The following is a 27769-nucleotide window of genomic DNA, read 5'->3' on the forward strand; positions in this document are numbered from 1 at the left end:
AGATCTGGGAGTTCAGGTCAATTGTACCCTGAAGGTGGCAACGCAGGTCGATAGAGTGGTCAAGAAGGCATACAGCATGCTTGCCTTCATCGGACGGGGTATTGAGTACAAGAGTTGGCAGGTCATGTTACAGTTGTATAGGACTTTGGTTAGGCCACATCAGGAATACTGCGTGCAGTTCTGGTCGCCACATTACCAGAAGGATGTGGATGCTTTAGAGAGGGTGCAGAGGAGGTTCACCAGGATGTTGCCTGGTATGGAGGGTGCTAGCTATGAAGAAAGATTGAGTAGATTAGGATTGTTTTCGTTGGAAAGACGGAGGTTGAGGGGGGACCTGATTGAGGTCTACAAAATTATGAGAGGTATGGACAGGGTGGGTAGCAACAAGCTTTTTCCAAGAGTGGGAGTGTCAACTACAAGGGGTCACGATTTCAAGGTGAGAGGGGGAAGGTTTAAGGGAGATGTGCGTGGAAAGTTTTTTACGCAGAGGGTGGTGGGTGCCTGGAACGCTTTGCCAGCGGAGGTGGTAGAGGTGGGCATGATAGCATCATTCAAGATGCATCTAGACAGATATATGAACGGGCGGGGAACAGAGGGAAGTAGATCCTTGGAAAATAGGCGACAGGTTTAGATAAAGGATCTGGATCGGTGCAGGCTGGGAGGCCTGAAGGGCCTGTTCCTGTGCTGTAATTTTCTTTGTTCTAAGTCAAGAGTGTGATGGAATACTCTCCACTCGCCTGGATGAGCGCAGCTCCAACAGCACTCAAGAAGCTCGACACCATCCAGAACAAAGCAGCCCTGCTTGATTGCTCCCCCTTCCACAAACATTCACTTCCTCCACCACCGACACACAGTGTCAGCGTGTGTACCATCTACAAGATGCACTGCGGGAACCCACCAAGGTTCCCCAAACAGCACCTTCCAAACCCACGACCACCACCATCTAGAAGGACAAGAGCAGCAGATACCTGGAAACCCCACCAGCTGGAGGTTCCCCTCCAAGTCACACCAGCCAGACTTGGAAATATATCGGCCGTTATTTCACCATCGCTGGGTCAAAATCCTGGAACTCTCTCCCTAACAGCACAGTGGGTGTACTGTGTAAGAAGGTAACTCACCATCACCTTCTGAAGGGCAACTAGGGATGGGCAATAAATGCTGGCCTAATCAGCGATGCCCACACCTCATAAATTAATTTTTAAAAAACAACCTCTAGAACAGAAAATTGAATCATAGAAGCACAGAAGGAGGCAACTGATCCATTATGTCTGTGCCAGATCTTTGAAAGAGTGTGTCCACCTAATCCGGTTCCTATGCTCTTGGCCCTCCTGGCCTTATTATCACTGGATATATTTTCATCAGTCCTAGAATCCAGCCAAGGCAGCAAAAGTCTGGTGAACAGGGTCAGGAGTGTTTCTCATAAGCTTGGTAAAAAAGACAGGTGGACAGAAGCTCGAGTGATGAAGTGTTCTTGCACAAAGCGTATTTCAGATGTTTCCTTCAGTCCTTCTCTTGGCTTAGCAGCTAGCTGCCTCCATTCTGACAGCTGCTCTGTAAATGTTACAGGAGCCTTTCGGAACAGGATGTCTGCTGATTGATTTGTGATACTGCAAATTACTCAAGAACTTTGGTGAGACAACTCAGCTGGCCAGTTTAATGTTTTATTATAGGCAGCCATTAATCACTCGCTGAACATTAGCAGCTCATACACTCGAGTCCATAATTTTTCTCTCCCCCTTGCTGCTTTGCATTGATTTTCCATCACCCTGACTGGATCAGACAACAGATGTAGTTCATTAAAACTTTAATCGTTGACGACTCGCGCTGCTCTGATATCAGCTTCCTGGCTCAACAGAACACCATTCCATTTTACAATTCAAAATCGCCCATGGTCTCACCCCTTTCTGTCTCGATAATCTATGAAACCTCTCCCAGCCCTACCAACCTTCTTAGATCCCTCCTTCTTTACTGTTCTCTGCTCTGAGAACAACCCCAGTTTCTTCCAACGCCCCCTCATCCCTTGGACTGTTCCAGTAAGTCTCTGCCACCTTCTCCAAAGCCTTGGCACATCCAAATTGTGGTGCCTAAAATTCGACACAATGCTGAGGCCTAACCAGTGACTTCTAAAGGCTGAACATAACTTCCTTAGTTGTGTACTCTGTCTCTGCTCGATACAATTTTAGCAACTTTATCAACCTAACCCTAAAGAATGTTTGATACTGTTGTAGTTTGTACCGGGTAGGAAGCTGGAAGCTCAGTGAGATTGAAAGCCCGGTCATACCTCCAGGCCCTCAAACAGCTTGATGACGAGAAATGGCCCGTCGCTCACAGACTGGATTTATTTCTTCTGCTGGCACTCGCTGAAGGGAAAGGTTTGAACAGCCTGACTCGAGCTGTTTCACAGGCCACACAGCCTTAATTTAATTAAGCAAAGGGAAAGCAATGGGCTCAAAGCCAGTTCCACAGATCAGAGCTTGTCAGAATCCCCAACCCAGCCCCCTCACTGCGAAAGAAAATTAATAATGTGAAAAACAGAAATGCTCCTCAATCCTTCAGAAGGTAGAAGGTTGACTGTAAATCTGGTTGAGGCATTAAGGGGGCAAGGCAGAGTTCAGCAGCAAATAAAAGCCCTGCTTGCTCGGACTCGAGAGATTTCTGTCAAACGAGCTGTACAAGGCTTGGAGTGAAGCAGAATCTCCTTCAAATTAGTTCTTCCTCGCATGTCAGGCGCATGCAAACATTTCTTTGCCTCATTTAAGCTGTGGTGTATCTCAATCATTGCTGTTTGTTATCGGGCAGGAGTGACACTTTGGCTCTGTTTAGTCAACTGGGAAAATATAAGCTTGCCATAATAGAGAGTTTGAGCCAAAAATAACTATTTCACTATGTGGGAAAACAAACACCAGCAGTGATTGGCTCTTGAAGGTCAAACTGACCTGTTTGTGAACTTCATTCAGTCCTGGGACTGAAGGTCGTTGATCACCCGATCGGGGTCAGATATCTGCTGTAGGACTGGGAAGGGGAAACTGGCATCAGTTTCACCAAAGGTACTGTTCACTGACACTTACACAACTGGAGGAGATTACAGAGGTAACCCTCTGAAATAATCTGTATTTCTCTTATTTTGCCCGTTTGAAGATCCCTGATTTCCTTCATCCCTCCAGTTGTGACCATCCCTGGAATTTCCTCCCAAATGTTCTTCGCTTCTGTACCTCTCTCCTCTCATGGGAGGAGCAAAAAGGAATGGAGGGGTAGGAGGGGACGGTCGAGTGAGCAGGATGCGTTGACTGCCTGGTTCCTGGGTTTGGAACATCTGCTCAAGGCTGGAGAGGAACTTGCAGTGGAAGGGACAGGATCCGGTCACTGTTGCCCAGGTAGGTAACAATGACAGAGGCAGGACAAAGAAAGGAGTTCTGCACAGTCGGTATGAGGAGCTGGGCACCAAATTAAGAGGCAGAACCTGAACCACATGTAAAGTGGCACAGGGCAAATAAGATGGATGCATGGCTGAAAGACTGGCAAGGTAGAGGTTGGTTCCGATTCATGGTGCACCGGTCATAGTATTGGGGGAAGTGGGGGCTGTACTGTGGCACAGTCTACACCCGAACTGTGCTGCGACCAGGGTTCTGCAGAGTGCAACTATAAGAACATACATCGGAGCAGGATTAGTCATTCAGTCCCTCGAGCCTACAATAAAGTAATTGGGAAGACAGTATTAGCGGGATGTCAGAGTTTGTGTTAACAGTGGAAGACAATCGAGACAAATGAATCCTGAATGTTGTTGTAAAACCACGGAGTACATTCGCTGGTTATAAGTGGAGCAGAAACTCTGTTCATAAGTCTTCTGGAAAACGATCATGGCTGATCTCATCTTGACATCATCTCCACCTTCATGCCCAATCCCCAAAGCCCTTCATCTCGCTATTCATTAAGAATCTATCAAGCTTGTTTGCTGACGACATGACCGCAGTGGGTCGGATTTCGAACAATGATGAGTCAGAATACAGGAGGGAGATAGAGAACCTAGTGGAGTGGTGTAACGATAACAATCTCTCCCTCAATGCCAGCAAAACTAAAGAGCTGGTAATTGACTTCAGGAAGCAAAGTGTCGTACACACCCCTGTCAGCATCAACAGGGCCGAGGTGGAGATGGTGAACAGCTTCAAATTCCTAGGGGTACATACCTCCAAAAATCTCTCCTGGTCCACCACGTCAGCGCTACCACCAAGAAAGCACAACAGCGCCTATACTTCCTCAGGAAACTAAGGAAATTCGGCATGTCCACATTGACTCTTACCAACTTTTACAGGTGCACCATAGAAAGCATCCTATCAGGCTGCATCACAGCCTGGTGTGGCAACTGCTCGGCCCAAGACCGGAAGAAACTATAGAGTCGTGAACACAGCCCAGTACATCACACAAACCTGTCTCCCATCCATTGACTCCATCTACACCTCCCGCTGCCCGAGGAAAGCGGGCAGCATAATCAAAGACCCCTTCCACCCAGTTTACTCACTCTTCCAACTTCTTCCATTGGGCAGGAGATACAAAAGTCTGACAACACACACTAACAGATTCAAAAACAGCTTCTTCCCCGCTGTTACCAGACTCCTGAATGACCCTCTTATGGACTGATCTGACCTCTTCACACATCTTCACCCGATGCCTGTGTATTTACATTGTGTATTTTATGTTTGCCCTATTATGTATTTTCTTTTCATACAGAATGATCTGTTTGAGCTGCACGTAGAACAATACTTTTCACTGTACCTCGCTACACATGACAATAAACCAATCCAACCCAATCCAAGCTCTGTTGGGAAAACAAAGTTGGTTTCAAGAGATTTAAATTTCTATTGGTAAACATGAGAAATAAGGTAGTTTTAGGTGAGTTTAATTTAATGTTTCGATGCCTGGAAGGGACCTATAGTTAGATTCATGCTGGACAAAGGTGTTTGTATGTGTGAAGGTTGGTTTCAATTTCAACTGGGATTCTTATTGTGCTTAGAGAGAGCTACAGTGTGAAGAATATGTGGCAAATCAAAGAGTAGAGACAAGGCAGGAGAGAAAGGTGTTCATATGGGAATGAGAGACTATGACATAAGAACATAAGAACTAGGAGCAGAAGTAGGCCATCTGGCCCCTCGAGCCTGCTCCACCATTCAATGAGATCATGGCTGATCTTTTGTGGACTCAGCTCCACTTTCCGGCCCGAACACCATAACCCTTAATCCCTTTATTCTTCAAAAAACTATCTATCTTGATCTTAAAAACATTTAATGAAGGAGCCTCTACTGCTTCACTGGGCAAGGAATTCCATAGATTCACAACCCTTTGGGTGAAGAAGTTCCTCCTAAACTCAGTCCTAAATCTACTTCCCCTTATTTTGAGGCTATGCCCCTTAGTTCTGCTTTCACCCGCCAGTGGAGACAACCTGCCCGCATCTATCCTATCTATTCCCTTCATAATCTTATATGTTTCTATAAGATCCCCCCTCATCCTTCTAAATTCCAACGAGTACAGTCGCAGTCTACTCAACCTCTCCTCGTAATCCAACCCCTTCAGCTCTGGGATTAACCTAGTGAATTTCCTCTGCACACCCTCCAGTGCCAGTACGTCCTTTCTCAATTAAGGAAACCAAAACTGAACACAATACTGCAGGTGTGGCCTCACTAACACCTTATACAATTGCAGCAGAACCTCCATAGTCTTAAACTCCATCCCTCTAGCAATGAAGGACAAAATTCCATTTGCCTTCTTAATCACCTGTTGCACCTGAAAACCAACTTTTTGCGACTCATGCACTAGCACACCCAGGTCTCTCTGCACAGCAGCATGTTTTAATATTTTATCATTTAAATAATAATCCCTTTTGCTGTTATTCCTCCAAAATGGATAACCTCACATTTGTCAACATTGTATTCCATCTGCCAGACCCTAGCGCCCATTCACTTAGCCTATCCAAATCCCTCTGCAGACTTCCAGTATCCTCTGCACTTTTTGCTTTACCACTTATCGTCGTGTCGTCTGCAAACTTGGACACATTGCCCTTGGTCCCCAACTCCAAATCATCTATGTAAATTGTGAACAGTTGTGGGCCCAACACTGATCCCTGAGGGACACCACTAGCTACTGATTGCCAACCAGAGAAACACCCATTAATCCCCACTCTTTGCTTTCTATTAATTAACCAATCCTCTATCCATGCTACTACGTTCCCCTTAATGCCATGCATCTTTATCTTATGCAACAACCTTTTGTGTGGCACCTTGTCAAAGGCTTTCTGGAAATCCAGATATGCCACATCCATTGGCTCCCCGTTATCTACCGCACTGTTAATGTCCTCAAAAAATTCCACTAAATTAGTTAGGCACGACCTGCCCTTTATGAACCCAAAACAGGAAGGCATAGAGTCCAAATCGAAGAATAAGTCAGCAGATAGAGGTTACAAAAATAATAAATGCACAAAACTAAAGACTCTGCATATGAATGCACATGGCATTCAGAACAAAATACAGGAACTGACAGTGCAAATGTAAATAAGTAATAACCATTAAAGGGCCGTGGCTGCAGGATGTGAGAGATTGGGACCTGAATATTGAAGAATGTATGATAGTTGAAAAGGATAGGAAGCTGGAAAAAGTGGAGGATGGCTCTGTTAATTAATGATGGTATTAGCACAATAGAGAAGGACGACCTAAGTTCAGAAAACCAGGATAAAGAAGTGGTTTTGGTAGAGATGAGAATGAGAATTTACTTGTGGGAGTGATATCCGGGCCCACTAACAATAACTACATCGTAGGACTGAGTGTAAAGGAAGACGTGATTGGACCTTGTCAGAAAGATATGGTGATTATTTTAGGGGATTTTAATTTACATACAGACTGGAATAAAACCAGATGGGGAAAGATAGTCTAGATGGGAAGTCCATAGCATGTTTTCGGGATAGTTTCTTAGAATCGCACATCTGAAACCAATCAGGGAGCAGGCTATATTACAGCTGGTACTGTGTAATAAGATAGGATTAATTAATGACCTCATATTAAAGGTGCCCCAAGGTAACAATGGTGATAATATGATTTAGGTTTACATTCAGTTTGAGAGAGAGAACTGGGGAACTAAGACTAGTGTTTTAAACCATAATATGGGCAATTATGAGAGCAAAACAGCAGAAGTTAAAGTTAGCCGGCAAATTAGGTTAAGGGACAGGTCAATAGAGATGCAGTGGCGGAGGTTGAAGAGGATATTTCAGAATACACAGAACATGTACATTCCAATCAGGAAGAAGAACTTTGGAATTCCCGTCCTCAAAAGGCAGTGCTAGATAGATACTTGATAAAGAAAGGTTATTAGGAATTTGGAGTTGAGGTCACAATCAGATCAACCACGATCTTATTCAATGGCAGGGCAAGCTCAAAGGACGAGTAGTCTACTCCTGCTCCTAAACTGTATGTTTGTATGCACCTCTTTCTCTTGGTTTAAGATGTTTTGTAAAATCTATCTCTTGGACCAAATTTTTGGTCACCAGCCCAAATATCTCTTCAACTGGTTTAGTATCAAATCCTATCTGAAAATGCTTCTGTGAAGCATCTTGGGATGGCCTGCCATGTCCAAGATGCTATATAAAGGCACGGTGTTGTTGCACTGATGCAAGGCTAAGGAGAGAGCGCAAGACAGCAAAGTTAGATCTAGATTGCTCAAGAAAATGGTGAATCAAATGCTCTCCTTCTGTGGTCATAATCCCGCAAAATACTCCCAGCATGCAGTACCGGAGAGCCAGCCAAGATAAATGGGTTTGTGACCACAATCTTCTGATACTGAGCCAGCCGATAAGCTAATGTGTCAAACTACAGAAACAGGCACGTCAACATTCTAGCCATTTGTGTCTGAGGCTCAATGTTGTTCCCATATTTCTCTCCACAGCCACGTCGCTAGCTCACAAAGATTGGTTCTCACACCTGGTGTACACCTCTGCCACCCGACCCCAACATCCACCCAGTTCATTTTTGGCGAGAGCACATGCCGTCACTTAGAACCAAGGGGTAAATCTCACTTTATTCTTCCAATTGATTTTGTTTTTTCAGGTCTGAAACAGGGTTACAAAAAGAGTTAGTGAAATTGGATTCCACTGGCATGTTCCACTGGTGCCCTCCAAAGGGCATCACTCAAGTAACACTGGTGAGTATTCTGATTTAGCTGGAATATCGAGGTGTGTATTCCTGACAGGAGTCTCTCCCAGACTTTTGGCTTCAGTGCCAGAGTGCTTGACTCCTTTACCATTGTTATGATTGTCATGGGAATGTCACTTTAAGAAATGTTTGTCTGCTCAAGTGGCTGCAGTGATGTCAGAGTGTGGGTGGAGCTGAGCTCTGGCTCTGCTTTTTAGTTTCGCTTTGAGGAAAAGCTTGGGTGTGTCTGTGTTTTTTAGTTTTGTTTTAGTGTTGGAGCTGCAGCCAGCCAAAGAAGGTGTACTGCTGTTCTCTCTGTCATCTAAAAACTATCTCCAGATCACTTGGTGAATTCAGAGTGATAACTGCTCTCAGTAGAGAATTTAAACCTGATGTGTTTCTGTAAAAAGGATTTTTGTCTTATGGATGTTAAAAGGAAAGTTTAAGGATTACTTAGTGTTGTATTCTTTGGGGGTTGTATTTGAATTGATGGTTGCAAAGATGTTCACTGTATGTTTTAAAAAGGTTAATTGAGTTCATAGAATAAACATTGTTTTGCTTTAAAAATTACTTTTCCATTTCTGCTGTACCATACCTGTAGAGTGGGCAGTGTGCTCCCCATTCCACAATCTAGTAAAAGTCGTGGGTCAGGTGAACTCCATGATACACTTTGGGGTTCTCTAAACCCTGGCCCATAACATGATAGAGAAGTCTGTCAGTCTCACTGCTCCATTAAGTTAAATGTTCTTGGCATGACACCAGGGGCGTCATTCCCCGACCCCCCAGCGGGTCGGAGAATGGCCGTTGGCCGCCGTGAATCCCGCCCCCGCCGGTTGCCGAAGTCTCCGGTACCGGAGATTGGGCAGGGCGGGAATCGGGCCGCGCCGGTTGGCGGGCTCCCCCACTGGATTCTCCGGCCCAGATGGGCCAAAGTCCCGCCGAGAAGTTGCCTGTCCCGCCGGCGTAAATTAAAGTAGGTATTTACCGGCAGGACAAGGCGGCGTGGGCGGGCTCCGGGGTCCTGGGGGGGGGGGCGCGGCGCGATCTGGCCCCGGGGGGTGCCCCCACGGTGGCCTGGCCCGCGATCGAGGCCCACCGATCCGCGGGCGGGCCTGTGCCGTGGGGGCACTCTTTTCCTTCCGCCTCCGCAACGGCCTCCATCATGGCGGAGGCGGAAGAGACTCTCCCCACTGCGTATGCGCGGGAAACTGTCAGCGGCCGCTGACACTCCCGCGCATGCGCCACCCGGGGATGTCATTTCCGCGCCAGCTGGCGGGGCAACAAACTCCGTTTCCACCAGCTGGCGGGGCGGAAATCCCTCCGGCGCCGGCCTAGCCCCTCAATGTCGGGGCTCGGCCCCCAAAGATGCGGAGCATTCCGCACCTTTTGGGCGGCGTGATTGGCGCCGTTTGGGGCGCCAGTCGGCGGACATCGCACCATTGGGGGAGAATTTCGCCCCAGATCTTGGAACAATGTCCCCTCATGAAATAATGTTCCCTCTCCCTTTGGTATGGAATTACATTCAATTTATAGCACAGAAGTCATTTGGCCCAAATACTCTGTGCCGTCGATTATGCCCATACCCTGTCACCATATCCTTCCTTTCTCCCTCATGTTTATCTAACTTCCCCTTAAGTGTATCTATCCTATTCGCCTCTCTCTGAGGTCAAAGAGTAAACGCTGGAAAATCTCAGCAGGTCTGACAGATTCTGTAGGGAGAGAAAAGAGCTAACGTTTCGGGTCCAGATGACGCTTTGTCAAAGCTTGTCACTCCCTGAAGTAACGAGTTCCACATTCTCACTATTCCCCAGAGGGAGGCAATTTCTCTGAAATTCCTTATTAGATTTATGTGTGATTAGCTCATATCATAGAATTTACAGTGCAGAAGGAGGCCATTCGGCCCATCGAGTCTGCACCGGCTCTTGGAAAGAGCACCCTACCCAAGGTCAACACCTCCATCCTATCCCCATAACCCAGTAACCCCACCCAACACAAAGGGCAATTTTGGACACTAAGGGCAATTTCTCATGGCCAATCCATCTAACCTGCACATCTTTGGACTGTGGGAGGAAACCGGAGCACCCGGAGGAAACCCACGCACACACGGGGAGGATGTGCAGACTCCTCACAGACAGTGACCCAAGCCGGAACTGAACCTGGGACCCTGGAGCTGTGAAGCAATTGTGCTAACCACTGTGCTACCGTGCTGCCCAAATCGCACTATAACCTTGATCCAACCATGGATAAATGAGGGAAAAAAGGATCAAATACCATCCTCTTATTTCCTGTGTGTTAGGCACAGGGGCTCAGTTTCCTAACATGAACATTGTAGGTTTGATCCTGATTGCAATAACTCAGCATCAAATTAATACATGGTCCTAATTCCCCCTCTTGCAGAATCGTGCAATGGCATCTCGACTGCGGCTCACCAAACACGTGATAGTCTGTATCTTCAGTGAGCCGCACTGCCCTGGAATCGGCCTGCGCAATTTCATCATGCCTCTGCGAGCAAGCAGCTTCACCTACGATGAACTCAAGTCCATTGTGATTGTGGGCTCCCTGCAGTACATAGACCAGGACTGGTCGACCATCAGCAACTTCCCCAAGGTCTTTATTCTGCCGGTAGGTACCAGAACCAGAGATAGTATTAATCCACGGCAGCCTGAAAATGTGAAATGTTCCTTGCAAACACAGAAAGGATTGGTGCGCGAAACGTAGGTTCCGTTGAACATCATCCCCAAATCAGACCATGGGTTCAAAACCCATTCTAAGACTTTAGTGCATTAATTAAATTGACACCCTGTGGTAAACCACGTTATTGTGTTCATTGTATTATATTCACTGTGCTGTGTTGTACATGCCTGGGCTTGTCCAGGCTGGCTCCGCCTGTGGCCTCAGTTACGTTTATCACTCGTCGTCTATTATTGATGGTGTATCACACCCCAATGCAGAGAGAGAGAATTATAGAATTTACAGTGCAGAAGGAGGCCATTCGGCCCATCGAGTCTGCACCAGCCCTTGGAAAGAGCACCCTACCCAAGCCCACGCCTCCACCCTAACCCCGTCACCCAGTAGCCCCACCTAACCCTTTTGGACACTAAGGGCAGTTTAGCATGGTCAATCGCCCAACGTACACATTTTTGGACTGTGGGAGGAAACCGGAGCACCCGGAGGAAACCCAAGCAGACACTGTCAATGTTGTCAACTTTTGAATGAGATGTTAAGTTGCAGCGGTGTCTCCCTACCATACAGATATTAAATGGTCCCTGGCACTGTTGGTTGGTGGGGGCGGCACTGTGGCGGTGTTTAGCACGGCTGCCTCACGGCGCCAAGGACCCGGGTTCGATCCCGGTCCCGGGTCACTCTGTGTGGAATTTGCACATTCTCCCCGTGTGCGCGGGTCTCACCCGCACAATCCAAAATGATTTGCAGGGTAGGTGGATTTGCCACGCTGCCCAAGTCATTTGGAAAGAGGAGGTAATTGATTGGTGTAAATTTGACAAAGTGGAGGTACAAGCCAAACTGGCGATAATAAGGTTGATAAGTTACCAGAACTCAATGCGAAGCATCCAGGGGTACAGAGGGAAGTAATGGTGTAAATTGTAGAGTTCATAATCCCCTGCGGACACGAGCATTTCCAACTTTACAGCAGTGACTTCACTCCAATCATGCTTCATTAATTGTAAAATTATTTGGGGCATCCAGAGGTTGTGAAAGATTAATGCAAACGCATCGGCGGCACAGTAGCACAATGGTTAGCACTGTCGCTTCACAGTACCTGGGTCCTAGGTTCGATTCCCGGCTTCGGTCACTGCCTGTGTGGGGTCTGCGTGTTCTTCCCAGACACTTGAACTCATAATGTGATACCTCAGTGCAGCGCCGAGGAAAAGCTACTTTGACGAATGTGCCACCTTTCGCATGCAACGTGAAACTGAGGCCCCCATCTCAGACGGCTGTAGCAGATCCCACAGCACTACTCCAAGTAGAGCAGCCTTTATCTCCCCAGTGTCCTGACCAATATTTATGCCACAACTTAAGTCATTAAAAAAATCATCTGGGTAGCTTATCTCATTGCTGTTGCTGGCTGTGGGGCAGTTGGCTGCTACGTTTTCTACATTACCACAGTGACAACACTTCAAAGTACTTCATTGGTCTTCAGAAGTTTTGGGACGTCCCGAGGTCAATGCGCGACATAATCACATCTCTTTATTTTCTTTGGTACTGACCCTCTGACATTGACAGTGCAGCACTCCCTCAGTACTGACCCTCTGACAATGCAGCACTCCCTCAGTACTGACCCTCTGACAATGCAGCACTCCCTCAGTACTGACCCTCTGACAGTGCTACACTCCCTCAGTACTGACCCTCTGACAGTGCAGCACTCCCTCAGTACTGACCCTCTGACAATGCAGCACTCCCTCAGTACTGACCCTCTGACAGTGCAGCACTCCCTCAGTACTGCACTGGGATTGTAAAACTAGATTATATGCTCACCTTCAAAGGAAAACTGGCGTTCTCCACAGTATCCTTGCCAATATTGATCTCTCAACTAACATCACTGAAATCAAACAAGTGGTCTGGTAATTAGCACATTGTCATTTGTGAAATCTTTTTATGTGCAAATTGTTTGCCAGGTTTACAAGAGGTGACTACACTTTCAAAGAAAAGTGCCTGATTGGCAGTAAGGCACTTTGAGATGTCCCGAATTGTGAACGTTGCTGTATAAACGCTGTATAAAAAGTCTTTCCTTCCCTCCCTCTCTCACTGTTTCTCCGAGCTCGGCTCCATTGGCTGTGTATATCAGCAGAGGCAGAGTTTGGATGTTTGTGAATTTGCTGAGAGTTCTGTCACGATAAAGAATGATGTTTAATTACCTCTTGGTCTTGGTGTAGGGTTCACCGTTATGCCGTGCCGATTTAAAAGCAGTCAGCATCGGCTCCTGCGACATGACTGTCATCATATCGTCAAACCGGACCAACGTGCTGGAGAAGACCCTCGAGGACAAGGAGTGCATCTTGGCAACACTCAATATCAAGGCAATGGTCTTTGAAGAAACCATGGATTCCAGCAGTCTTTTGTCAGCGCTTTTTTCAGGTACATGGGGGGGTGTTTGCTAGAGCTGTTGGGGAGAGTTTAAACTTATGTGGCAGGGGGATGGGAACCGATGCAGGAAGTTGGAAGGTAGTAAAACAGGGACAGAAATAAAAGGCAGTAAGGGGGAAAGTGTAAGGCAGAGAAGCCATAGTCAAAAATCAAAAAGGGCGACAGTACAAGGTACAGTGACTGAGGGGAGCTCAGTGAATAGGACCAGGAATACTAAAAGAAATAAAACGGGAAGTGAAAACATTAATGGTAAGCGATGCGGCAGGTTGATACAGGAAGATGTGGGTTCGACGACAAGGAAAATTAGGAGAAAGGTTAAGAGGAAATATAACTTAGGAGAGGTTACTGATCGAGGTGTTAGGATTAAGAACAGAGGTAAAAAAGCCAACATACGTGTACTTTACCTGAATGCTCGTAGTATTCGGAATAAGGTAAATGAGTTGATGCCGCAAATCATCGTGAATGACTATGATTTAGTGGCCATTACTGAAACATGGTTAAAGGATGGTCACGACTGGGAGTTAAATATCCGAGGGTATCAAACTTTTCGGAAGGACAGAGTGGATGGTAAGGGAGGTGGTGTAGCTCTGTTATTTAAGGATGACATCCGGGCAACAGTAAGGGATGACATCGGTGCTATGGAGGATAAGGTTGAATCCATTTGGGTGGAAATCAGGAATAGTAAGGCGAAAAAGTCACTGATAGGAGTAATCTATAGGCCACCAAATAGTAACATTATGGTGGGGCAGGCAATAAACAAAGAAATAACAGATGCATGTAGAAATGGTACAGCAGTTATCATGGGGGATTTTAATCTACATGTTGACTGGTTTAACCAGGTCGGTCAAGGCAGCCTTGAGGAGGAGTTTATAGAATGTATCCGCGATAGTTTCCTCGAACAGTATGTAATGGAACCTACGAGGGAACAAGCGGTCCTAGATCTGGTCCTGTTTAATGAGACAGGATTGATTCAGGATCTCATAGTTAGGGATCCTCTCGGAAGGAGCGGTCACAATATGGTGGAATTTAAAATACAGATGGAGGGTGAGAAGGTAAAATCAAGCACTAGTGTTTTGTGCTTAAACAAAGGAGATTACAATGGGATGAGAGAAGAACTAGCTAAGGTAGACTGGGAGCAAAGACTTTATGGTGAAACAGTTGAGGAACAGTGGAGAACCTTCCAAGTGATTTTTCACAGTGCCCAGCAAAGGTATATACCAACAAAAAGGAAGGACGGTAAAAAAAGGGAAAATCGACCGTGGATATCTAAGGAAATAAGGGAGAGTATCAAATTGAAGGAAAAAACATACAAAGTAGCAAAGATCAGTGGGAGACTAGAGGACTGGGAAATCTTTAGGGGGCAACAGAAAGCTACTAAAAAAGCTATAAAGAAGAGTAAGATAGATTATGAGAGTAAACTTGCTCAGAATATAAAAACAGATAGTAAAAGTTTCTACAAATACATAAAACAAAAAAGAGTGGCTAAGGTAAATATTGGTCCTTTAGAGGATGAGAAGGGAGATTTAATAATGGGAGATGAGGAAATGGCTGAGGAACTGAACAGGTTTTTTGGGTCGGTCTTAACAGTGGAAGACACAAATAACATGCCAGTGACTGATGGAAATGAGGCTATGACAGGTGAGGACCTTGAGAGGATTGATATCACCAAGGAGGTAGTGATGGGCAAGCTAATGGGGCTAAAGGTAGACAAGTCTCCTGGCCCTGATGGAATGCATCCCAGAGTGCTAAAAGAGATGGCTAGGGAAATTGCAAATGCACTAGTGATAATTTACCAAAATTCACTAGACTCTGTGGTGGTCCCAGCGGATTGGAAATTAGCAAACGTGACACCACTGTTTAAAAAAGGAGGTAGGCAGAAAGTGGGTAATTATAGGTCAGTGAGCTTAACTTCGGTAGTAGGGAAGATGCTGAATCTATCATCAAGGAAGAAATAGCGAGGCATCTGGATGGAAATTGTCCCATTGGACAGACGCAGCATGGGTTCATAAAGGGCAGGTCGTGCCTAACTAATTTAGTGGAATTTTTTGAGGACATTAACAGTACGGTAGATAACGGGGAGCCAATGGATGTGGTGTATCTGGATTTCCAGAAAGCCTTTGACAAGGTGCCACACAAAAGGTTGTTGCATAAGATAAAGATGCATGGCATTAAGGGGACAGTAGGAGCATGGATAGAGGATTGGTTAATTAATAGAAAGCAAAGAGTGGGGATTAATGGGTGTTTCTCTGGTTGGCAATCAGTAGCTAGTGGTGTCCCTCAGGGATCAGTGTTGGGCCCACAACTGTTCACAATTTACATAGATGATTTGGAGTTGGGGACCAAGGGCAATGTGTCCAAGTTTGCAGACGACACTAAGATAAGTGGTAAAGCAAAAAGTGCAGAGGAGACTGGAAGTCTGCAGAGGGATTTGGACAGGCTAAGTGAATCGGCTAGGGTCTGGCAGATGGAATACAATGTTGACAAATGTGAGGTTATCCATTTTGGTAAGAATAACGGCAAAAGGGATTATTATTTAAATGATAAAAAATTAAAAAATGCTGCTGTGCAGAGAGACCTGGGTGTGCTAGTGCATGAGTCGCAGAAAGTTGGTTTTCAGGTGCAACAGGTGATTAAGAAGGCAAATGGAATTTTGTCCTTCATTGCTAGAGGGATGGAGTTTAAGACTAGGGAGGTTATGCTGAAATTGTATAAGGTGTTAGTGAGGCCACACCTGGAGTATTGTGTTCAGTTTTGGTCTCCTTATTTGAGAAAGGACATACTGGCACTGGAGGGTGTGCAGAGGAGATTCACTAGGTTAATCCCAGAGCTGAAGGGGTTGGATTACGAGGAGAGGTTGAGTAGACTGCGACTGTACTCGTTGGAATTTAGAAGGATGAGGGGGGATCTTATAGAAACATATAAGATTATGAAGTGAATAGATAGGATAGATGCAGGCAGGTTGTTTCCACTGGCGGGTGAAAGCAGAACTAGGGGGCATAGCCTCAAAATAAGGGGAAGTAGATTTAGGACTGAGTTTAGGAGGAACTTCTTCACCCAAAGGGTTGTGAATCTATGGAATTCCTTGCCCAGCGAAGCAGTAGAGGCTCCTTCATCAAATGTTTTTAAGATAAAGATAGATAGTTTTTTGAAGAATAAAGGGATTAAGGGTTATGGTGTTCGGGCCGGAAAGTGGAGCTGAGTCCACAAAAGATCAGCCATGATCTCATTGAATGGCGGAGCAGGCTCGAGGGGCCAGATGGCCTACTCCTGCTCCTAGTTCTTATGTCCTTGAGGGGCAAGGGCAGAACCCATTTAGTTTGAGTGAGTACCCAAAAAGTGTATGATCACACTACTAGGGATATTCCACCGGCTTCCTAATGGTGAGAGAGATAAAGAGGAACACATCTGCAGGGAAATCATAGAGAGGTGCACAAACTATATTGGATGGTATTGGGGCACTTTAATAACCCAAATGTCAATTGGCATGGTGTTAAAGGGTAAGGAGAGGAAAACATTTCTGAAATGCATTCAGGAGAACTTCTTAATTCAAAAAAGAGGGAGGCAAAGCTTTATCAGGTGCTGGGGTATGAGCGCCTGTGGACAAAACATTTGTTTAAGAGTGATCGCTGTATCAAACGGTCTGGGTTTGTCAGGGAGGAGAGCAAGGAACAACTTCAAGTAAAATTGAAGTTATGAGGAGGATATAAGGAGGCTACAAAGAGATGTAGCTCTGCAAAGATTGGCAAATGCAATATAATGTGGGAAGATGTGAAATGATCCAGTTTGTCAGGAAGACTGAAAAAGCATGCTATCGACATGGTGAGAGATTGCAGAGCTCTGAGATGCAGAGGGATCTGGCTGTCCTACTGCATGAATCACAACATCTTAGTCCATAAGTACAGCAGTGATTCAGAAAGCTCAGAAAATGTTATTGCTTATTGCGAGGGGAATTGAATACAGAAGTAGAGAAGTTATGTTTCAGTTGTGCAAGGTATTGATCTGGAGTACAGTGTGCAGTAATGGCCTCAGAGAAAGTTGACTCAACTAATTACCGAAATGTGCAAGTTGTCTTATGAGGAAGGTTGGACAGGCTTGCCTTGTGTCTGTTGGAGTTTAGACGAGGAAGAGGAGACTTGATTGAAACACCAAAGATCCTGAGGGATATTGACAGAGTGGATGTGGAGAGGATGGTTCCTCTTGTCAGAGAATCTAGAACTCGGGGTCACCCATTTCAGACAGAGATGAGGAGAATTTTTCTCTCTTAGCGGATCATAAGTCTTTGGAAGTCTCTTCCGCACAGGGCAGTGGAAGCAGGGAGCAGTGCGTTCAGTGTTAAGGGTCAACACAGTACTCATGTTCTGCATGGAGTCCTCCATGATGGGGACCACGGCACACAGACTCCCATGGGTCCCTGCCAGATCTCCCCACTGAGCCAGCATATGCCACATGAGGCTCATCTTCTTCTTCAGATGCAGCATGGTCAAGGTCTCTGGCAGAGCGCCCTGGGACCTCTCTGCCTTTGCCAGCTACTATGCCCACCGATGTGTGAATTCTGCACTGTGCCTGGTTCTGAGAGATGGAGTGAAGCTGGTGAAGCAGGAGTGATGTCTTCCTCTGAGTTTAACGGGAGATTGTTTGGATTGTCAGCGGCCCCTGCAGATGGCATTACTGTGGAAAGAAGGCAAAAGATATGTAAAATTCAATCTTGGTGGTGATTTTGAGCCCTTCCGATTATTTGGGTACAATCGACCTTCCCCTGCATCTGAGGGAAGCCTGCTTATGGTGTAAAAGGCAAAGCCCTTTGTGCCAAATCATTGGGGAAGTTAATGTGCCCTCCCACATGAAGAAACAGGGCATCAGCTACTGCCTTGATGCAGCTCTGTGTGGCAGACTGAGATATAGCAGACAGGTTCGCTGCTGGGCCTGATGCAAAAACATTTAGTCATGTTGTACTTCCCACTTCGAGCTGATGAAGATTAGACCTGCAGTTTTATATAGGCAGCGGCCTCTATGAATCGTGCAAATCTACATTCTGACCCAGCCCCATTCTGCCTCCTGAAAAAAAGGTGAGAGCTGGCTTCGAGGCCAGGGCTTCCTCAGTCATTTCCGTTGCAAGGAAGAAGGTTCTCCTTATGCTTAAAAATTCAGGCCACCCAGGAAAACAGCAGGAAAACTGTGGAGATCCTTGAGAGGGAGGAAATGGTCCCAAGGCTGAGGGGTTTTGGTGACACAGTTGGGTTGGAGAAGTTGGGGCTGTTTCTTAATGGGGCTGAGGAGAATGAGAGGAGGTATGATAAGAGTACACAAAATTTTGACAGGTTTACATAAGAGAGGCAAAAAAAAGCTGTCAGCTCATCATAAAAGAACTAATAATAATAATCTTTATCAGTGTCACAAGTAGGCTTACATTAACACTGAATTGAAGTTACTGTGAAAATCCCCTAGTCGCCACATTCCGGCACCTGTTCGGGTATACGGAGGGAGAATTCAGAATGTCCAATTCACCTAACAAGCACGTCTTTCGGGACTTGTGGGAGGAAACCGGAGCACCCAGAGGAAACCCACGCCGACACGGGGAGAACGTGCAGACTCACACAGACAGTGACCCAAGCCGGGAATCGAACCTGGGGCCCTGGAGCTGTGAAGCAACAGTGTTAACCACTGTGCTACTGTGCTGCCCAGGGTGATGTGTTGGGTGTTCTGGATCACAAACAGGTCACTAACACTGGAAGTGGTGCAACTCTATTTTATTATAAGGTTAACCATATTAACATACTTGAACTGTGGGTAAATGCAATACCAGTTTTAACTATTGGCCCTTGCCTAGTCCTAACCATGTGATGCACTCAGCACATGGTGAATGTCTGTGTTGCAGGCTGTGAGCTCTGTGCTCCGAGCTGGCTGCTACTAGAATGAGCGGGAACTCTCCTGTCCCCTGTCTTTACAGTGCATGTGCTCTCCCTGGTGATTGGCTGCGGTGTTGTGTATGCTGATTGGTCCAACTGCATGTCCATCAGTGTGTGTGTCTGCACCATAATATACTGGTGTATATTATGACACAGGGGACACAGATGTAGGTTTTTGGTCAACAGGGAGGATGTAAGGTGGAACGTTTTTAAGCATCGAGTGTTAATGGCCTGGAACTCAGAGTCAGAGTCAGAGTGGTGGAAGCAGAGATCATCAATGATTACAAAAGGAGATGTGATGAAATGAAAATCGCTTATTGTCACAAGTAGGCTTCAAATGAAGTTACTATGAAAAGCCCCTAGTCGCCACATTCCGGCGCCTGTTCGGGGAGGCTGGTACGGGAATTGAACCGTGCTGCTTGCCTGCCTTGGTCTGCTTTCAAAGCCAGCAATTTATCCCTGTGCTAAAGAATAAACTTTCAGGCCTACAGTGACAGAAGGAGGGATTGGGGCTAACTAGATTATTCTGCAGAGGGCAGGCATGGACTTGATGAGCCGAAAGGCTGTAATGACTCCTTGGATGGTATTCTACCCTACCCGGCGGGGCGGGCCACTCCGGCGGTGACGAGTGGCGTGAACCACTCTGGCATCGGGCCGCCCCGAAGGTGCAGTATCCTCTGCACCTTCAGGGGCTAGGCCGGCGCCGGAGTGGTTTGCGCCAGCCGGCGCAGAAAGGGCTCCGCCGGCCGACACGAGTTGGCGCATGCGCATGCTGGCATCATCCCAGCACATGCGCAGGGGGATTCTTCTCCGCGTCGGCCATCACGGATTGTTACAGCAGCTGACGCAGAGGAAAAGAGTGCCCCCACGTACCAGGTCCCGCAGGTAAGGACCTGTTGCAATTTACGCCGGCCGTACCGGCCGGAAACGGGCGGCCACTCGGCCCATCGCGGGCTGGAGAATCGCCGGGGGTGGGGGGGCGCTGCTAGCGGCTGCCGACCAGCGCGGCGCAATTCCCGCCTCCGCCAAATCCCCGGCTCCGGAGAATTCGGCAGCCAGCGGGGCGGGATTCACGCCGCCCCCGGTGATACTCCGACCCGGCGGGGGAGGGTCGGAGAATCCCACCCCATGATCGTATTGCTGTAAGACTTTTCTAGGATCAGGAGGAGGCAATTTAGCCCTCAAGCCTGTTCCACCATTCAGTTAAATCATTGCCTATCTGTAACTGAGGTTGGAACTAGTCAGGAAGGTCATCAATTCATGGTGCCATATCCCATTTTGAAGGGTGGGGAGTGCGAAGGAAAGAGGAGAGGAGGGAGGGTGGGTGAGTGAAGAAGTAAACAAAGCTCATTAACAATTACACAAATGTCAGGTCAAATCTATTCCAACAGGGTTTCAGGTGTGCGCTGCAGCACGATCAGGAGCTGAGGGCTCTAATTGAAATGTGCGTTGTTATTCTTTTCTGTAAATCAGGCTTTCTGGTCTTAATTACTGACTTGTCTTATCTCTGTTTCTCTTGTACAAACCAGCAGAGTAGAGTGGAATAGCAGGCACCAAAACATGAATTAACATGCACTACAACTGACAGCCACTGGATGTGGGCCAACTCCGAAATAAAGCAGTGATAACTATGTTAATTAGGAAGCAACCCTTTGGTGTTAATGTCCGCTCACAGACTCAACTGTGGCTGCAGTTGTGGCTTTCCCAAGGGCTTTGATTTCCCCTTTCCAAACCTAAGCTCATTCAAACTGTTGCAATGTATTCATTTGGCGTATTGGGCAGCATTCCTAATTTTCCTCAACATGTCCGGGTTTCACTTCCGGATAAAATCAATGCTTAGATTTCCAACGCAGCATTGAAGCAGCACCGGTCAGTACTGAGGGAGCGCCGCACTGTCAGAGGGTCAGCACTGAGGGAGTGCCGCACTGTCAGAGGGTCAGTACTGAGGGAGTGCCGCACTGTCAGAGGGTCAGTAGTGAGGGAGCACCGCACTGTCAGAGGGCCAGTACTGAGGGAGTGCTGCACTGTCAGAGGGTCAGTACTGAGGGAGCGCCGCGCTGTCAGAGGGTCAGTACTGAGGGAGTGCCGCACTGTCAGAGGGTCAGTACTGAGGGAGCGCCGCACTGTCAGAGGGTCAGTACTGAGGGAGCGCCGCACTGTCAGAGGGTCAGTACTGAGAGTCACACTGTCAGAGGGTCAGTACTGAGGGAGTGCCGCACTGTCAGAGGGTCAGTCCTGAGGGAGTGCCGCACTGTCAGAGGGTCAGTACTGAGGGAGTGCTCCACTGTCAGAGGGTCAGCACTGAGGGAGTGCCGCACTGTCAGAGGGTCAGTACTGAGGGAGTGCCGCACTGTCAGAGGGTCAGTACTGAGGGAGTACACTGTGTTTTGGAAAAGATTTAAAATTGAAGTCTCGACTCTCAGGTATAGGTCACAGATCCCATCATAGTACACACAGACAACCAGGGCTGCATTTTTAGTCTTTGATGAGGTGAGAACAGTGATCGTGGGGGAGGGGGGGGGGCTATGTAATTCTATTTTCCCATAAACGGGTTGGGGGGGGTTGCTGGTTGGGCTACTCTTCTGAAACCAATGGTTGATATCTATGTTTGGTACCCTGCCACATCCAGCATGAGTCGTGGTAAACATTGAAACCAGAGAAATTCTACAAATATCCTCATCCTCAATGATGAGGGAACTTTGTGCATCAATGCAAAAGACAAGGCTGAAACATTTGCAAAAACTTCAGCAAGAAGTGCCAAGTGGATGATCCGCCTCGATCTCCTCCTGAAGTCTTCAGAATCATGGATGCCAGCCATCAGCCAATTCAACTCTCTCCCAACTGAGGCACTTAAAGCCGTATTCAGACTTACTGGTGAAGGCTGACTGGGACTTTCAATCGGCCCCTCGCAGTTCCTCGCAGGTGCTGAGAATGGTGGTGAACAATACAAATGCCTGGAGGCAGTCTGGGGAGCCAATGCTCATGTCAGGCCTAGAGGCCTTCATTGCCTGTCTATGTTCAGCTGATGCTGCAAGCAGCCTTGTGCAGTAGATCCCCCCTCCACATGCAGTCTTTTTTCAATTTAGATTTTGAAAGGTTTGAGAGAGAGCACCCAAATTTCGGCCTCCTCTCCCTTAGCAACAGAGCAGGGCACCCTCCCGCTGCTTCAAGCTGAAGTTCCTCAAATTAGCTCTTTGGTTTTGAGAGACTGCCAGTCATCTTCAATTTGACCATTCATTGGCCATTCACAGGTGATTGACTGTCCCTCACAGAGAGTGGGCTTCTGATTCCCTTTCCAGCCTGATGTTGGAGGTCTTGAAGCGGAAAGGGACATTCTTACCCAAGTGGGTGTTACTTGGTGAGTAACACTGCTACTTGTACATGTGATGTTGGCAGGAAAAGTCTTCAAGGCTACTAAGACTGCTGAATTAAAACCTGTCACAAAATTGTTTACTTATAGTGGATATTTGTCTTTCAGGAAATGAGGCCAAATCTGTGAATACTCCTCCATCCATCGAGAACAAGCACTACTATAGAATTCCCATCATCACTGCACTCGGTAAATGATTCTGTCTTTTGGCAGTTCTTAACTTGCACTTTTATTTATTCTTTCATCGGGTGTAAGACCAGCGTTTCTTGCCCATCCCTAATTGCCCATGAAAGTGACTTGTTTGGCCATTTAAGAGTCAACAACGTTGCCGTGGATTCGGGTCTCCTGTAGGCCAGACCTAGTAAGGGCCGCAGATTTCCTTCCCGAAAGGGCATTAGTGAACCAGATGAGTTTTTAACACCAACTGATGACATGACTGGCTTTCGTTTCAACAGTAGAAAATAGCTAGTCTCAGTAAAGTGGCCAAGATAGCTTCATATTCCTGATTTATTTATTGATTTTACATTCACCAGCTGCCATGGTGAACGTCTCGGAGTATGAGCAGGGGGCCACTGGATGCAAAGGTAATTTTTCAATTTAGATTTAGAAACGTTGGAGGGTACCTACCTCAGTTTTGGCCTCTTCTGCCTCAGTAACAGACCATGGTGTCATCCTGCTGCTTCGGCTTTGAGAAAATGCCAGCTATCTTCAATTGGGTTGCAAACCCATCCTCTGACCATTAACTGATCCATTCAATTTACATTCCCATTACACCACCATCAACCCTCCTTGGTGTTTTCTTAATTTCTCATCGCCAGACAGACTGTAGTCATCCTCCAATTATCTGTGGCTTCAATGCAATTAGTGGACTATGAAAACCCAAAGTATTCTAAGATAGTGAAACAATGGTGTGGGCTGTGTGGTATTGGCATTTTCATATCTCTCCTAATCCAGCAATCGGAGCACACAATGTGCCAACATTAAGGGATTGCGGTCATAGCTTCCAATTTTCAGATGAGACACTGAGTCGAAGGTCTGTCTGCTCTCTCAAGTGGATGTAGAAGATCCTGTGGCCAATGTTTTAGACAAGCAGGCAAGTTACCCTGGTGTCCTGGGTCCAATCTGCAATCAACATCATCAAGCTCATTATCTGCTCATTTATCTCATAACTCTCATTCGGTGACGTACTGGTACTGTTGTAAAAACCCCATCTAGAAATCTGCCATCCTTACCTGGTCTAGCCTACATGTGACTCCAGATCTAGCAGTGTGGTCGACTCATAAATGCCCTCTGAAACGGGCGCACTCCACTCAGTTCAAGGACAATCAGGGATGGACAATAAATGCTGGCAAAAGAAAACTGCAATTTGCTCTGTGAAAAATTGCAGGAGTGACGTGACTTCCTGTTCTGTCATGGCTACAAACTCTGCTCTGGCCCTCTCTCAGCTGCCTTTTTAATTACAGTTCATGATTCCAATGTCCATCTTTTGGACCAGGAGGACCGCGATGACCCGGATACGGAATTTTACCTCACACAGCCATATGCCAGTGGATGTGTCTTTGCGTCCAATATTTTGAATTCCTTGATGTGCACAGTGAGTTACTGTTTTATGTTTCAACCCTGGGAACCTTAGTGGAGATCAAGCTGGATGAATAAGTGTCTTTGTGTCCAGACTGAGGTGCAATCAGGTTGTTTTGAAGGTCCTGATTGTAGTGATCTGCATATCTTTATGTATATTAAGAGAAAATGCTGGAAAATCTTAGCAGGTCTGGCAGCATCTGTAGGGAGAGAAAAGAGCTAACGTTTCGAGTCCGGGTGACCCTTTGTCAAATATAAAGGGTTAATATAAGGGCAGCATGGTAGCATTGTGGATAGCACAATTGCTTCACAGCCTCAGGGTCCCAGGTTCGATTCCGGCTTGGGTCACTGTCTGTGCGGAGTCTGCCCGTCCTCCCCGTGTCTGCGTGGGTTTCCTCCGGGTGCTCCGGTTTCCTCCCACAGTCCAAAGATGTGGTTAGGTGGATTGGCCATGATAAATTGCCCTTAGTGTCCAAAATTGCCCTTAGTGCTGGGTGGGGTTACTGGGTTATGGGGATAAGGTGGAGGTGTTGACCTTGGGTAGGGTGCTCTTTCTAAGAGCCGGTGCAGACTCGATGGGCCGAATGGCCTCCTTCTGCACTGTAAATTCTATGATGATATAAAGAAGCAACAGCTAGATAAGCACTAGAGATGGATATAACAGATAAACTCAAGGAGAGTTCCCGCCTCTTCGTGTTTGGAGTTCCTAGTGTTATGGGCCAGAGTTTAGAGAACCCCAAAGTGTATCATGGAGTTCACCTGACCCACAACCTTTAATAGACTGTGGTTATGGGGAGAACACAGGCCTACCTTACAGGTGTGATGCACCAGAGATCCACAGTACTTTTAAATTAAAACAATGTCTATTTATGAAACCAGTTAACACTTTATAAACCCAGTCGTAAACATCTTAACGACTATCAACACCAATCCTCCCCACAGATACAATATTCTATAAGTAAACTGTAATGACCTCCAATTGGCATTATTGGTTGGCCAATTGGAGTATGAGCTCCCTCAATGATAGCTCATTGAGGGGGCCCATATAAGCACCTGTGTAGGCTTTGTGAGGCAGTCTTAAGTTGACTGGAATGCTAGCAGCACGGTTTGGAGCTGCTCTTATATATATAGTTATTGCGAATAAATACTGGTGTAGTGACGGGGTGACGGAACCCCTGCCTCCTGTGGATTATTACATAAACCTTAATCTTTCCTTATTAACATCCATAAGACAAAAGACCATTTTTAACACCGAGATCAGGTTTAAATTCACTACTGAGAGCAGTCAGCACGTTGAAATCACCCAATTGATCTGGAGACAGTCTTTAGTTTGCAGAGACAGATCCTTATACAACTCCTTGCTTTGCGTGCAGCTATCCAGTTCTCAAAACAAAACTAAACCACACCCTGTAGCAAACAGCCTAAAATGAAAGTAAAGCAGACAGACAGCCCAGCTCCACCCACACTCTGACATCACTGATAAAGATCCATTTCTTAAAGGTACATCCACTATAGCTATTTTTATAAACATCCAGTTCTTACACACCCATTTCATAGATTATCATAGAATTTACAGTGCAGAAGGAGGCCATTCGGCCCATCGGGTCTGCACCGGCTCTTGGAAAGAGCACCCTACCCAAGGTCAACACCTCCGCCCTAGCCCCATAACCCAGTAACCCCACCCAACACTAAGGGCAATTTATCATGGCCAATCCACCTAACCCGCACATCTTTGGACTGTGGGAGGAAACCGGAGCACCCGGAGGAAACGCACGCACACACGGGGAGGATGTGCAGACTCCGCACAGCCAGTGACCCAAGCCGGAATCGAACCTGGGACCCTGCAGCTGTGAAGCAATTGTGCTATCCACAAGGCTACCGTGCTGCCCGCGGTAGTAAAGGTACTCTCACATGACACAGGGCTAAATCGCCGGCTTTGAAAGCAGACCAGGCCAGCAGCACGGTTCAATTCCCGCACCAGCCTCCCTGAACAGGTGCCGGAATGTGGCGACTAGGTGCTTTTCACAGGAACTTCATTTGAAGCCTACTTGTGACAATAAGTGATTTTCATTTCATAAAGGGGCTGGTTTAGCACACTGGGCTAAATCGCTGGCTTTTAAAGCAGACCAAGGCAGACCAGCAGCACGGTTCAATTCCCGGAACAGCCTCCCCGAACAGGCACCGGAATGTGGCGACTAGGGGCTTTTCACAGTAACTTCATTGAAGCCTACTCATGACAATAAGCGATTTTCATTTCATTTCATTACACTAGTGACCACAGTTGGAGAGAGATAGCTTAGAGTGCAGGTGTTGTTAATCATAGTTAATATATATTTAATTTTGTTAATTTAATCTCTAGTTTAGATGTTGAAGAGAGAACAAACTCACAGTTCAATTGTTATCATTACTGAATAAACAGTATTTGCTTTATTCGAAGACTTTGAGTGTTGATGAACATCCATCTTGGAAAGAAGCAAATGAATAATAACATATTATACAGTGTAACATAATGCTGATAGCTCTCATTACATTAATGAGGAAGTAAATGGAAAATCTGAATGTGGTTGGTCAATCAGATCAAAGGGATGCTGGACCCAGAGGTAATAAGAGAGGTGAGGCTGGAGATTTGTGAGTTGCAGAGGGGCCTCAATGAATGCCTGGAAGGTGCAAACAGATGTGAAATACTTTTCAAAGAGTCACCAATGGCGATCAGACAGTTTGGCTCTGTTGTAACCATGTAAAATTATGGACTTGGTTATCAGGAGCCATCTCACAACAACTTGCATTTATATAGCATCTTTAACCTGGTAAAACAAAATGTTGCATCAAGCCACACCAGGAGACATTCGAACAGGTTTGATCAAGGAGGGAAGTTAAAGGAACACCCTGAAGGAGGAAAGAGAGAGATAGAGAAGCAGAAAGATTTAGAGAGGGAGTGCCAGAGCTTATGACCCAGGTAGCTGAAGGCACAGCCATCAATGCAACAGTGATTAAAATTAATATTGTGAACTGGTGGAAAACAAATATGTTGGAAGAGTTTGGGGAGGGAAGGAGGAGATTATAGAGATGGGAAAAGGGTGAGGCCATGGTGAGATTTGAACAAAAGGAAGGGAATTTTAAAAATGGTGCATTGCTGGGCTGGAAATCAATGTGAACCAGAGAGGGCAGGAGTGATTGGTGAATGGGACTTGGTGCGAGTTAATAGCAGAGTTTTGGATGAGCAGAATCTTAAAAGGGAGGAAGGTGGGACACTAGCCAGAAAGCACTGAAATGGACAATATATAAACCTGTCTTCATCTAATTTCACAGCTGATTGTTTCACACCCAGTCTAAAGAATGTTCTTGCTCTCCCTCTCCAGACATATTTTAATGACAACATCCTGATGCTGATACGCACCCTGGTTACAGGGGGTGGAACCCCTGAGCTCGAAGAGCAGTTGGCTGATGAGGATGCCCTGAGGGGTAGCATCCATGCCCAGGGCAAAGAAAGGCAGCGGGACCGGTGCAAGCTGGCACGAATCAGCCTGTGTGACGAGCGTTTTACAGAGTTTGCAGTAAGTGAACTCTCATGGTAGTGCTTTGTGGCAAGGGATTGAGGCTTTGCTTGCTGACTTCACTACCTAAGTCTTTTCATTGATGTTGGT

General features: G+C 46.5%; 1 protein-coding gene across 1 annotated transcript in view; it reads left to right on the forward strand.

Annotated features, from left to right (window-relative positions):
- The window catches only part of LOC140397062 (calcium-activated potassium channel subunit alpha-1-like), a 109664-nt gene that overhangs the window by 71933 nt on the left and 9962 nt on the right, over positions 1 to 27769 (forward strand). Inside the window, exons 18-23 of the mRNA XM_072486094.1 lie at positions 8085 to 8178; positions 10566 to 10790; positions 13061 to 13262; positions 22656 to 22736; positions 24011 to 24141; positions 27485 to 27679. Of these exons, the coding sequence (XP_072342195.1) occupies positions 8085 to 8178; positions 10566 to 10790; positions 13061 to 13262; positions 22656 to 22736; positions 24011 to 24141; positions 27485 to 27679 (928 nt within the window). The remainder of the gene's footprint in view (positions 1 to 8084; positions 8179 to 10565; positions 10791 to 13060; positions 13263 to 22655; positions 22737 to 24010; positions 24142 to 27484; positions 27680 to 27769) is intronic.

This window comes from Scyliorhinus torazame, chromosome 20 (assembly GCF_047496885.1).
Source record: "Scyliorhinus torazame isolate Kashiwa2021f chromosome 20, sScyTor2.1, whole genome shotgun sequence".
Classification (NCBI taxonomy): domain Eukaryota; kingdom Metazoa; phylum Chordata; class Chondrichthyes; order Carcharhiniformes; family Scyliorhinidae; genus Scyliorhinus; species Scyliorhinus torazame.